At 41.7% G+C, this 13,313-nt stretch overlaps 1 protein-coding gene across 2 annotated transcripts in view; it reads right to left on the bottom strand.

Moving 5' to 3' along the window:
- The window catches only part of LOC123029272 (limbic system associated membrane protein), a 500,040-nt gene extending 487,806 nt beyond the window's left edge, over positions 1-12,234 (bottom strand). For both annotated transcript variants that reach the window (XM_044442038.1, XM_044442039.1), the window contains exon 1: positions 12,015-12,234. In XM_044442038.1, the coding sequence (XP_044297973.1) occupies positions 12,015-12,169 (155 nt within the window). In that variant the 5' untranslated portion in view covers positions 12,170-12,234. The remainder of the gene's footprint in view (positions 1-12,014) is intronic.
- Positions 12,235-13,313: the final 1,079 nt, after the last annotated feature.

Genomic DNA, 13,313 nt, shown 5'->3' on the forward strand with positions numbered 1-13,313 from the left:
GCAACTTCTGATTACAAGGTATGTTTGTGTGTACAGTTCATCTACTGGCAGGGATCTTGTAACATCCTAGCTCTTATATGTATATATTTAAAGATTTGGTACTGTATTAAGAAAACATAAGATATCAGCAAATACATAATGTGCTTTACAGCATTATCTCAGTTTTTATTTTTACTTTATTTTTATTCCTCTCAATATGCACACCAGGGCACACAAAGCTTCCTTCTGCCCCATTCTGTGTGAAATGTGTGTGGTTATACCACACTTGATCCTACATTCCGAGGATGGTTTCAAACATGCAACCTTTTGACACATTAGATTGGAAAATGGCAGATGTGTCACAATTGCTTTAGATGCTCATGCATGCCATTCATTTGGCCAATTCACAGGGGGCGGTTGCGGGGAGTAAAGGTAAAGAACATTCCCTATTTCAGTACATACAAAAGGTTTTGCTTCCCTACAATTTGCTTCATTTAAGTAGTCTTTTCTTGAAGGAGACTTGAGGCACCTTAACGTGTCTCCCATTCTTCTGTTCTTTTCATCTGAAATCCAGACAGAGAAAAGTAGGTCCCTAAAGGGATAGCCAAGGAAAAATTGGTAGAGGTACAAGAGGCTTATGATTAGCTTAATGTAGCCAGGACATTATTCCCCTCTTAGAGTGCATCCAGATTTGTCCTGACCTTGCAGACTCTACTTCTACCAAAGGAGAAAAACACATTCTTCTATCAAGGGCTGCATTTCCATTTTGAAACTCTGTTAAGAAGCATTACATAATAGTAACACAGAAGACACAATCATGGAGCGGGAGGATATTGTTTCTACATTCCTGTGCAATGTTCGTCTTTATTCTTTTCCTGTATAACAATGGTCACTTCACACACAGATATTCTGAAATCTAAAATAATAATGTGAATGTGAATGCAACACCTGCTGCGGGTTTTGCACTAATGTGGGAAATAGCAGTTAAGAATGAATTTTGAACAGGTCAATAGTAGACACCAACAATTACCATTGGTACAGAAACCCTGAATACAGTGGATAGTATTATACTGTGAGAGGGTTAGTTGAACAGAGGTAGATCCCAAGCATTTATTGTATCATCCATATTAAGGTAGTTGCATTTTGACAGTAGATAAAACAGTAATGTAATAATCTTGGTTTAGGAGCTCCACTATTCCATTCAAATAATATTTCTCTCAAACCCTCTCTCTTTCTCAGTCTCTCTCTCTTTCATGCAAACACAATTTCTCTCTCTTTGTTTTTAGTCATATCAATAAATTTAAGCTGCTTCACCACCTTAACATGTATATAGCTAATATTTAATGAAATGTTCTCTTCTACATTTCCTGTTATAAACGTATGCTCATAAAAGGGATAATCTATGCAGTTCTCACTTTTCCTTTATCTGGATTGCGCAGGACACAAACTTTGTTTTAATGCCATGTTACTATTCTGCTTGAAGAAGCATTATCCACATGCACAGCTCCAGAAAAAATATCAATAAAATATCTGAAGGCCATAAGGCATTGCATTTATGTTATTACTGGAAGTTTAATCCCATTGCTCCTTTGAAGGCACACTTACAACTTTCATAAAATGAATGCCTGGGGCTGAAACTTCTCAATCACATTCTTCCCCCCTTCTTTTAAAAAAAAAATCTTTGTTAAAATTAGAAGTTGGCAATTATTATTTTTCTTTGAACCCCTACTCTCCAGATTTTAAAAATAATCATAATATATAATTTAAAAAACCAGCCAACCAAAGCCCTAAAGTAGGAACTGCTCTTCCTGGATGTGACCCATCTTCAAGGAGAAAGAAAATGCTTCCATTTCTGACAAACCTTGTTCTACCTACACCGGAAAGCAGGTCTACAAGTGAAAAGAAGAATTTGCCTGTGAAAGAGTAGAATGGACAAGCCTGGTTTTTCTCTCTGCTTCCCCACCTCCTCCTTGGCAAAAGTAGCAGCAGGTTGATGGCAAAGTCTTTGGCACTTCCATTGGCTAGTGTTGCTGAATAGCAGATGCCTGGAAGGGAGAAGGAAGCCATTTTGGTTCATACCACTCCTGCCATGCCATTTTGCTTATCAGACAACCTGCTTTCTGCCTCTGTTCTATTCCATGGGGTAGAATGTTTTCCAGGGCCTCCCTCACATAGGTTTCAGTTACGGTGGCAGAAGCAGCCTGTGCTCTGCCACATTCCTGTGTGCCTGGCATGGAAAGGATGTTATCACACTATTTCATTTATACATCTATTACACCTTATTTTGTCATTCCTTCAAGGAGTTCAGAGCAGCATGCATATATGGGCAGCATGCATTCCATTTTATCCTGGAGAAAAGAGAAAGACTCATAATTATTCAATGAGTGTGATGACCAGGTGGGGATTCAAACCCTGACATGCTTCATACAAGTCCATTCTAACCAGTACCCCCACTAATTCTTCTGTGCTAAGACATCTAGCATTCATTGTAGCTGAGTGTCTGTGCAGTCTGATGGTAGGCAGGGGAGGACTGCTTAGATATGTGCTTGATGGTAACTTCACATGAACAAATCATTCTCCCTTAAACCCAAACCTTTTCTCCCAAACATATTTAGTAATGATTTCAAGGTAAGAATGACTGGTTGTTTCCAAGAAGAATTGCGAATATGCTTTACCCTCACTACAAACAAAATATTTTCTCCACTAATAACTTGAACACTTTCCATGGTTTATTTGAGGACAGTTAATTTGAACTCACTATCTACTACTGGATAATGCTTTTTCAGCTGCTGCACTAGTACTAACTGTAAGGGAAATGGGAGCTTAGCACAATTTATTTTTGATAATTGTTATCACAGGCATGAGTAAAGGACATACAAGAAAGAAAGCTTTGAGACACTTTTGAGACAGGATACTGTAGTAGACCAGATTTCAGCCAAACCCAAGAAAATTTTAGAGAACAAAAGCCAAGTTGATACCAATCACAGCATCAAAAACATAAGCTTTTGAATTTAACAATTTCCTTGTAGCCTGAAAGCCATAGCTTCTTCCATTAAGCTGAACTCACCTATAGAAAAGTACTTGGAGGTACAGAGATCCTGCATTCATCCAAGCATGAATGTGTACTTAATCTGGATGGACAGATCAAAAGTGATGATTGCTATATGTAATATTCACATTCGGTGGAAGAATGCTACTGGACACCAAATACTGAGTAATGATTGTGTAGATGGGGATGTTATTCCTTCATGTCCTATTCCTTTCCAGGAGTATCTGTCTCGTCACTGTGGAAAACAGAATGCTGGACTAAATGAACCTTGGAGACAACCCTATTTTCTTGTAAAAGTTGAGATATACATATCGTATATATACCTATATACATACATACATATATTAGTCTATCCAATAGCAAGTGTCCTCCGGGTGAATTAAAAGATGCTTAAAAGATATAGTAAGATGAGAATGAGAACAAGGCAAAGAGACAGTGAGTGTTGTGGGCAAATGTACAGCCACAAGGAAATCTGTATTGCATGTTATGTCACAATCCACCAAATGTCAAACTTCCTTTCCAAAGATAAACTCCCTATATAGGGATTGATCTTTAACCAATTAGTTTTGGAACAAGGTTGAGCTCATCACAACACTTCATGGTAACACACGTTAAATTGTCTAATGCAAAGGTAGTCAAATAGTCCTGTACATATCAGTAATAATAGGATGGTATGGATTTGTTTCTGTTTCAGTGGGTTAGAAGTATGTATTTTGCTACAACAAACAATTTTACTAGTCCAGAGTAAAGACTAACACATGACTATTAAATGCCATGGCTTAGTTCTTTAACTTTACTCATCCCAGGGACTTAAATTCAATATCAAATGATTTTTAAAATCAAGTTACTGCATATATATGTATGTCACTGCAATGAAAGAGAGAATACCACAGACTATACCCTTTGCCTGGGCTCTCCTGTAGAAGGCGGCACCTAGTGGAATACAGGAACTACATTTATCCCAGCATGACTGTGATTACAGTTTAAAAGAATAGACAGTTTATACTTGTGAATCAAATATGCGTATATGTTGCCTTTGATACCATCCACCTTTGAATTTGCACTCCTGAGAATAACAACATCAAATTCAGCTTTGACTTCAAATATTACCATTGGTTCAGTTAACATCACTTTTATCAGTTCAGTTAGTTCATCCTTGTTGCAACTATTTCGTTTAAACCATACTAACAAATAAACATCTGTCTAGAGTGTATTTGTAATGCCATTTTACTGCTGAAACTACTGCTCAGTGCCCACTGGGACTTGCTAGCATGCTGACCAAGAAAAATTGGGTGGATCGTTTTTATCTTCCAACTCTCCACAGTGAGGGTATTTCCCCTTGTTTCTCTCCTACTGATACCAATGAAAGGAAAATTAACTATGCCAATTCCAGGACTGGGATAGCTTTAACTTTGGTCTAGGTATGTCAGGGAAATGATGGACATAGGTTCCTGTGGATCTGTGGCCTCTACCATATGGCCCCAAGATGTCTCCAAAATGTTCCATTCCTGGCATCACCATCAGAACTGGGAAGCTGATGGAGCCTTCAGGGCAGCCTCTGCCCATGGACCTCCTTCTTGGCCTGAGGAAAGGGAGATTCACTGTTTTCTGTGACCCTCAGCTGACTCCCTGGGCATCAGACGATTGTTCTCTAGGTTTCATTTATGCACAACAGTTCTTTAGTATAATAAAATTACAACTGGACAATCCAGCAGTAACTTAATTTTCATATATCTGAGATGCTTGGGAGTGACAGAGTAAACATTTCTGGTAGGAAATGTAAGTACTCCTGTCATCATGAACAAAAATAGCTGGGAAGAAAGCCTTCTTCAAGGCAGCAGCATCCATATTCCCTCAGGGTGACTTCACATATCTCTAGTATTATTTTGTTAACTGAAAGGTGGATTATAAATATAATGCAGAATTTCTTGTACATACATTCATATAGATAACATCAGTTATGGAAAGTGTATGCATTCAGAATAAGCATCATTTTAAGATATGCAGGTAAATCTTTTGCTTTCCTGGTTGTTGCCTGTATATATTTTATAAGTAAAAACCCAATTATATTTGCAATAGATAGCTGATCTGATACACATGTATTTCATAATTGTGCATCTTTACCTGAGTATAAAATATCTAGTATGAAGAATCTCTCACCCCGTGTAAGAAAACACAAGGCCAAAATATATCAATTGAAGAACCAGATTCCAATATCATGTACAGCTTTGTATAGTGGCTTCTTGAAATTCTCTACCCTATTTGCAGGCAGAGAAGGTGAAGTAGCTCATCAAATTTCCCTAGAAGGAGAAGACATATTCCAAAAGCTTTCCAGAGCTGGGCACACTTCCTGATCTGGAAAAGGAAGCTCACAAAAAGACACAGGAGAGAAGTTACATCATGATGTCTTCTCAGGAAGTGCAAGAAGCTTTCCAACAACTGCCAAGATGACCGTTTAATGAAAAACAGCACACATTTCTTGGCTAGCTCATAAATAATTGTAAACACAGGGACCCCACACCAAATCCACAAAAACAATCTCCAAATTGTTCCTTCCTCAGCACCTTTTCACCAAAAAGCATTTATTTTCCATCAAATTGAATAAGAATAGTTAAAAATGGAAGAAATGTTTGTCAGAACACTCAGTCTGCAAAATCATAATTTTATTTAGCACTACTTACAAAGTCTGGAATTAAACTTTGAATGGGAAATCTGAAGTTAATGATTTTCGATAAATTACCTGGCTTGGGCTCAAATGTTACTGTTTGTCTGAAGGAACAAAATATGAATTTTATTTATGAATATGAAGCCATTAATTTCAGCTCTATTTGCATAAGGTCACATAATACAGATTGCATATTCATGAAATTCACAAATGGAACATAAACTCCAGTTCACTTACTGAAAATTAATGAGATTAAATTAATGCAACTTTTGCATTGAATAATATTAATCCATTAGTAAAAATGTAGGTGGATGGGCCTAATTAGATATGTATTCCCACCTGTCTTTATATCTATATAACACATATAGGATATGAACTCATGCTTTAGGCACCCCTATAAAAGCCCTTTTAAAGACTCCTAGATCTATAGTGCCAGTCAAAATGCACCATGCAGCTATTCTGTTTTCCTCTTTTTTTGTGAAAAGAAACATGAAGGAAGAAGAAGTAGGAAAACAGCTTACAATTGGGGGATAGTTTCATCTGGATTCCCCTCATTCCACCTCCATTAAAAATGCATGAATTAGACAGGGAGATTGCATGATAAGAGCCTTGTCTGAAAGCATCCTCTGAGAAGCCCAGGAGGTGAATTTGAAATAGCATATTCTGCACCAGTTTTTTCCCTCAGTTAGAACCCCCCTCACAAACCTAGAAATGTATATAATCTATATTCGGCATCAAAATTTAATATATCAGTAAGTTAAGATTTTATGACTCACAACTGGAAAGAACATTGAAAGAAAAATATTGGATTCACCTGAAAGACACTGTACTCTAATATAAACATCAAACACAAAGTTAACATCTGCAGACTGATGTGAATATTTGGACATTATGTTTATAAAGCTCAGTTTCATACATTCTTCACCACCACCCTTGGACATCCATGGGAAGACTTAATATTTTTGCTTCTGCTTAAACCCCAGTCTCCCATTATTCCCGACTTTAAGGAACTGTGCTTTTTAAACTGTAGATTTAATAAGCCAGGATCAAACTGTGTTAATATTGGCTTGTTCTAAAAACAGTTTCTTACATTCAGATGCAATGGTGGTGAGACAGAAATTTTATAAACAGAAATTTCCAATCTCTTAACCATGTTTACACCTAAGGAGGGAAGAGGAGGAGGAGGGTTCATGCATATAGTACAGAGTGTGGTTTCTTATTACACCTGAACTGGTGCTGTTATTAAACCAGCAGTGTTCCTTGCTGCTTTAGGTTGAGTTGATAGGTCTGTTATCCTACCTGACAACTGGGCTATCAGCTTAACCTTTGGTTGAGCTGGGGCTGTTGAGAAGGAAGGACAAAGAACTTCATGGTATACAGGTAAAACAGCAACACAGTAGCAGTATGTTATTCCACTGAAGTCAGTGACCAGCACAGAAGCACAGAAGCACTTCTGTGAAAGCACAGAAGTAATCCATTTTCACTGATCAGTGTTTCTGCTTCGGAAGGTAAAGGATTTCGACACTTGAAACACTGAAGCACAGCATTTCTTTGACACTGCTGATATGGCTTCGTCCATGTGTGGGCCCAGGGCAACTGCCCCCTCTCCATGTCAAATGGTCTCCATAGCTATATAACTGCATCTGATAGAAATACATAAAGCTCTGACAAATGTTTAATATTTTCTCATTTTTGTACGTTGTTAAACTCAAGAGTTTTGATGCTATTTATTCCTAGAAGAACACATTTCTTATTTATTTCTGTCCTCAGTTCCAACATAGACCATGCCTCCAATGGTTACAACTATACTGAGAGAAAATGGAGTTGTCCTTTATGGTCAAAATTATTTTGCCCATACAGATATATTTGATAATTAATTCCCAAATTTATCTTACAGTTCTTAATAATGTGCAATCTGAATTAGAAAGAAATGTGAGTCCTTAGCACTATCTTACACTAAATGCTGCATTACTTAAAATATAGTTACAATATGTTTCCCCCCTGTATTTAGAGGCAGCACACACATGTGCATATTCTTCAACACAGTGACTTAGTTCATCCATCATAACAACCATGTCATAGATTCAAAACAAATAAAAAACACTTGGTTTGCAAGTGAGCAGGCTCATGCATGCTGCACAACTGCTCCTGCTTCAAGAGGGAACAATCCAGAGGTGCTGGGTCTCTGGCTTGTTTAGCATTGCATGTGAACCAGCACCCTGGCTAGTTTGGACAGAGATAACCCAAAGGTGGAAACCAAGTTTAGCTCTACCTTCCAACTCTTGGTTGGCTCTTCCTGCAACAGAGATGCAACTGAAGCAGGATCAGTAGTACTAGCAGGAGTGGGAACTCAAGCAGAAGCAAGGGTGTGAGGAAGTGCAGGACCCTGGACAGCTCCAGTTAGAACCTGAGGACATACAATCCTAACAATGAAGCAGCAAAACCTCAGATGTTATTCACTGAAGATAAGGAGGGTTCAAATGCCCCCCTTAATATGCAAGGGAGGGAAATGATTGCTCTACCCCCACCATCAGCCGGGCAGCCACAGCCCTTCTCTCCAAAGATATGCCATGTGTTAAATGGTGTGCAAATAAAGCTCTTCCATTCAAGGCCTTTTCTGACCCAGTCAGGCTCTCCATTGCATGAGGAGTTGTCTGAAGCTTCAAAAGTCTATAGCCTAGCAAAGCCTGTTGTCTCCACCTGCATCCCACATGTGTGTGTTAAGGAGTCCTCTCTGACTTTCTTAGTGGCACTGGGAGGACTTGACTTGGCTACAAATTCTGAAATGCAGTTCTCATAGTCTCAGATGATGAAGATCGTAGGCTGACCTCTTCAGCTGCAGAGGTGGTGGAGCTGTGGCTACTGAAACTGACTTGGCATACATGTTTTTGGGAATGGGGTACTTTCTGTGCATTCTACTGTGGAAAAGTGTCCCCTAGAACCTTCTGCTTCATTTCTAGCTCATGGAGAATCTGATGCCAGGGTTATGTCATAAAATCTTTAGCATGCCATATTATATTGTAATATGTTGTAAGCCGCCCCGAGGCTTCGGCGAATGGGGCGGCATAAAAATGTTTTAATAAATAAAAATAAAATAAATAAATAAAATATTGCTGAATAATTCTCAGGCCCAAGATATGGACTTTCTTGAATAGCACTTAACAAGTACAGCACAGCCTTTCAAACATAAAGTAAAAATTTACAGGATGTTCTTAATGATGGGCCTGAAATAGCAAACCACGCAGGTCTTTTTCAGAAGCCTAAAGAGGAAAAGTTAGTTAAGGGCACTAATAGGTGCTAATCCACATTTCCCAAAGACCAGGAATAAAGTATCTTTTCTGTGATGATAATGCCATGGTGAAACAGTCCTGTTCAGAAATAAAACTTGCTTTTAAGCTCTACTTATACAAAAGTCCAGTCTGTTCACTCATGTTTGTGTGCCAATAAGAGATATTCTTTTTTTTTCAGGGTCCAGACATATGTATGGGATATATGCATTCCGATTATATGAAAATAGGTGTAAGGGAGTTGAGGCAGGCAAGTGGGTGTGGCCTCTAATCCCCTTCCACACATTCATTTATTCCCGAATAATCACATGAACAAGGCTAGAATAAAACCAGCCACACCATACCTACAGTTATCTCTGCCAGCTGTGCAGATAAGCAAAAGATTTGTGAATGCTAAATTTCCTAGCATTTGTGGACTGGAGAACTCGCAGAGCACATCCTTGAAATAATTGCTTTAAGTGAGCACATTTATGTGCAACTCCTGACAAAGATAAAGTCTGAACTGGAGTCTTGCCTGTGGCAAATTTACAAAGCTTGCAGACATTTTTTTATTCATTATGCTGAAACTCTGATGCCTTCTGTTGGTTATCTTATTTAAATTGTTGGGCTTGAAAGTTTACATACACTTGCCTACAGAAGATGGAAGCATTACCTTTTTCTGCATAATGTCTCTCTCTACTGGATGCCAATATGCATTGCCTAGTTTCTCTCCCTTCTGGAGGCCGACATAAATTAGATACCAATATATTTAACAAAGCATACTTATCAAAATTACATATACACATTCTGATAATTCACACAAAAGAATGACATCTTTCCATGCATGTCCTACGTCACTTCCATGCAAGCTATGCTACACTTATCTTCACAGTAATTGCATTTTGAGCACCAAGTATCTCTAGCTAAACTCCGGGGCTGCTAGGTTAAGTGGGAAATAGAAATCCAATGACCCCTAGCTGGATAAGTGAGCTTAATGACTTTGCTGCTGCCATATGTACATAGTGGAGCTGAGCATAGTACCTGCTGTGCTATACCGGAAGCAGGCAGACCAAGCCAGTAGAATTATTGTACCATGCATTTTAAAATGGAAGGAGATAAGTAAGCAAAAGAAAGCCCTGCTGAAAGAGGTTTAAGAAAGCATGAATCTCCACTGGGCACAAGGGCAGAGTACTCCAGAGTCAGCAGCAGCAGCACTTGTAGATGTTTCTAGTTCGGCTAAAGCTTTCCATCACCAATGCAAGGCAGATGAATTACTCAGTAAATCCTATTACTCTGTGTGGATAAACCTTACATGCAAGTTAACAAGTCTGGAGAGCTAAGGGACAGATTCCACTGAAAGGATATTCCAGGATCAGAACACTCACAGCTCATGAGATCTAAGAGGGGGAAAACACACACACACACATGCTCTCCTTAGCTTTGCATGCTAAAATCCTTCCCCTTCATGAACTAATATTTTCTCTTGAAATAGGAGGACTAAAGATAACATGCCATGCTCTGTCTTCTTGTATCCAGCATCTTCAGAGAGAAAGTGAAGTGACGAGTTCCATAAGGAAAAGGAGACCCCCACCCCCCATAATATGGTATGAATTTAAGAATAACCCAATTGTTAAAGTGGAAAGAGCAGTGGAAAGAGCTCATGTAGCAGAGTTAAGACTAATTCCAGAAGAATAGAGTGAAAACTTTGCTGCTGTCATTAGCTTTGCTAGAGAATTGGTCCCTGGCTGTTTGAGGGTTGTGCACCATCAGCTTTTTGCATAGATTACATACTTATTCTAAATCATCTCCAATAGTTTTACTGCCACAGGATGTGGAATGCACACACTCATCCACACACACACACACAGAGTAGTTTCTTTAGCAGGGCAGTTATGCTAGTTTAAATGGCACAGATTACAGTGATATAAGTTGGTTTATTTAAATGAATGGAAGAGTTTTCATTCAAGAACTAATACAGTTCCAGCTTTGAGAAGACAGTACACACTAAAACTCTTTCAGATATAGCACCCCACTACCAGCCACCCAAACCAAACGTATCTGCACATCTCATTGTCAGGTATAGGCAGGGAAGCCAACAGAGCAAGCAGGCAAGAAGGGTCACAACTCAAGAGGAGTCACCCAACAAAGAAGCATGCACCTTGCAAATTAAAGCAATCAGTTCAAAGTACCCAAAGATTTTCCGATCAGAAATGAATTCTGTCACTGAAAGAGAAAAGGGTTATATTTGTTGTCTTTTCCTCTTTCTTTCGCTCTTTCTTTTTTTTACAAGAACTGGAGTGGGGAGGACAAAAATCACTTCACCAGTGCTTGAATTTCAAGGGATCATAAAGAGAGGGTGGGAGAAAATATTCTCCATGGCTCCTTTCTCTAGAAACTTGTCCTTTACCTATAAAAGATATGGGTGGGTGGACAGGTTTTTTTTTTTCATATCCCACTCCTTCTAGTTAAATGGTGGTCTGCAGAGTTTTCACCCATTTTTACTCAAGGGCAAGTTGCACATTTCTCATCTTAAAGATTCTTATCCAAACCAAGCAAGGGAGAAAATAAAGTAGTAGAGATGGCCGGGGCAAACTGGGAACACCAACATCAAAACAAGCCCCTTTCATAGAAGGGCTCCATCCAAACTACTTAAATATAACCAAAGAATTGGCATCGTTTAGGAGGTGTGGTCTATTAGACGTAAATGGTTATTTGCTTCATTTTTTACTAGTAGCCACACAGTTAATACAGAACCTGAGAAGCAAAAGTTCGAGTCAACTGGTATATCTGGGTTGTCAACGTGGGTGGGTTTTTTTTGGGGGGGGGTGTTTTTGTGGTCACGTCCCTAAAATTGCTAATCCTCCCAGAGGTCTGGGAAGGGCGTAATTGCCGCGCGCGCGCGCGATGGATCAGTATCAGCTTCATACCAACATAGCCCAAGGCACAGCCACATTCACACGTACATGGGCACACGCGAGTCCCCCAGCAGTTCGAGACCATCGAGCGGAAGCCACGAAGATAAAGGATGAGCAAAAGTTGGCCGATCGCCCCCTACCTGAGGATGGCTGTGTCTCCCTGCCTCACCGTGATGTTGTCGGTGCCTCGGTTATAATCCACGCTGCGGACCGGCAGCCCTGTAGGGAGAAGGCAGAGCAATCTCAGTAGGACCAACGGGAATTGTCTCCGATCGGGCTGAGCCCTTCCCACCATGGCTGGAATCGCGAAGGACGGACTTTCCTGCCTCTCTCTCTGTGTCGGTGCTCGGAGGAGGACAGATTTATGCCCGGAGAGGGAGAGGACAGGACCACCAGGCGAGAGAAAATATCCGAGAAGCGATCGCCAAACGTGTAACTCTGCCTCTTAGCCTGAGCAGATCTCGCCCTGCTTCTTTCGCTCCGGCTTCCCCAATCTAGTTCTTGCTTCCCTTTGGCTGCTTTACTGCTCCCTCTTTCGATGTATTTCGACAGGGTGTGCGTGTCTGCGTGTGTGCAGAGCAGGGCAGAAAGAGAGAGAAAGTCTTTTTCTTTCTTTAAAGTCTCTCCAAAAGCAACCCGGACGGCGATCAAACCGAAGAAGGCGGGAGAGGGCTGATATTCACCAAAAATAAAGAACGAGGGGCGGGGGAGGGAGGGAGGGAGGGTCGGAGAGAGAGAAAAGCAGCCAGACCGCGGGGGGTGGGGTGCTGGGGGAGGAGGGAGAGACGGACACAAACACAGCGAGCGGTCCAAAAGCGCTCCCGAGGCGCAAGTGACCTCCTCCCCGCACCCCCGAGGCGACGGGCTGGGACTTTGCCTGCTCCGCCGCCTCCTCTCCGGCGGGCGTGCTGCTGCTGCTCCGGCGGGCGGCTGAGCAGTCTCTGCGCGCTCAGCTCCCTTCCTAACCCACTTTCCCAGGCGGAGGGAGGGAGGGAGGTAGGGAGGGGAGGAGAGAGAGGGAGCGAGGCGAGCGGGCGCGCAGCTCGGCGAAGGAGGAGAGGCAGCGGGTCTCCTCGGCGGACTCTCGGGCAACTCGCTTCCGGGGCGCGCTCCCGACTTTCCCAGGCTTTCCCGCCTCCTCTGCGCCCGTCCTCCTCCCCGCCGCACTCCTTGAAGCCTCGCGGACCCGCGCACGCCGCTGGCCCCCTACGCCGCAGCCCGCCGCGATAGCAGCCTCCAGCCTTCCCGAGGTTGTCACGACAACCACTCCTGGGCGGCCGCGGGCCCCCAGGTGGAGGGACCACTGGCCGGGGGCAGGCTGCTGGCGCGCGGAGCCTGGAGCGGGGAGGTGGGCGCGAGGAGAGGCGCCCCCGGGGCCGCGGTCCCGGGCGCAGGCGAGGAGAGACGCCGGCGCTCGGCGGAAGTTGGGGCGGGGGGCG

This window comes from Varanus komodoensis, unplaced genomic scaffold (assembly GCF_004798865.1).
Source record: "Varanus komodoensis strain SLA01 unplaced genomic scaffold, ASM479886v1 scaffold4, whole genome shotgun sequence".
Taxonomy (NCBI): domain Eukaryota; kingdom Metazoa; phylum Chordata; class Lepidosauria; order Squamata; family Varanidae; genus Varanus; species Varanus komodoensis.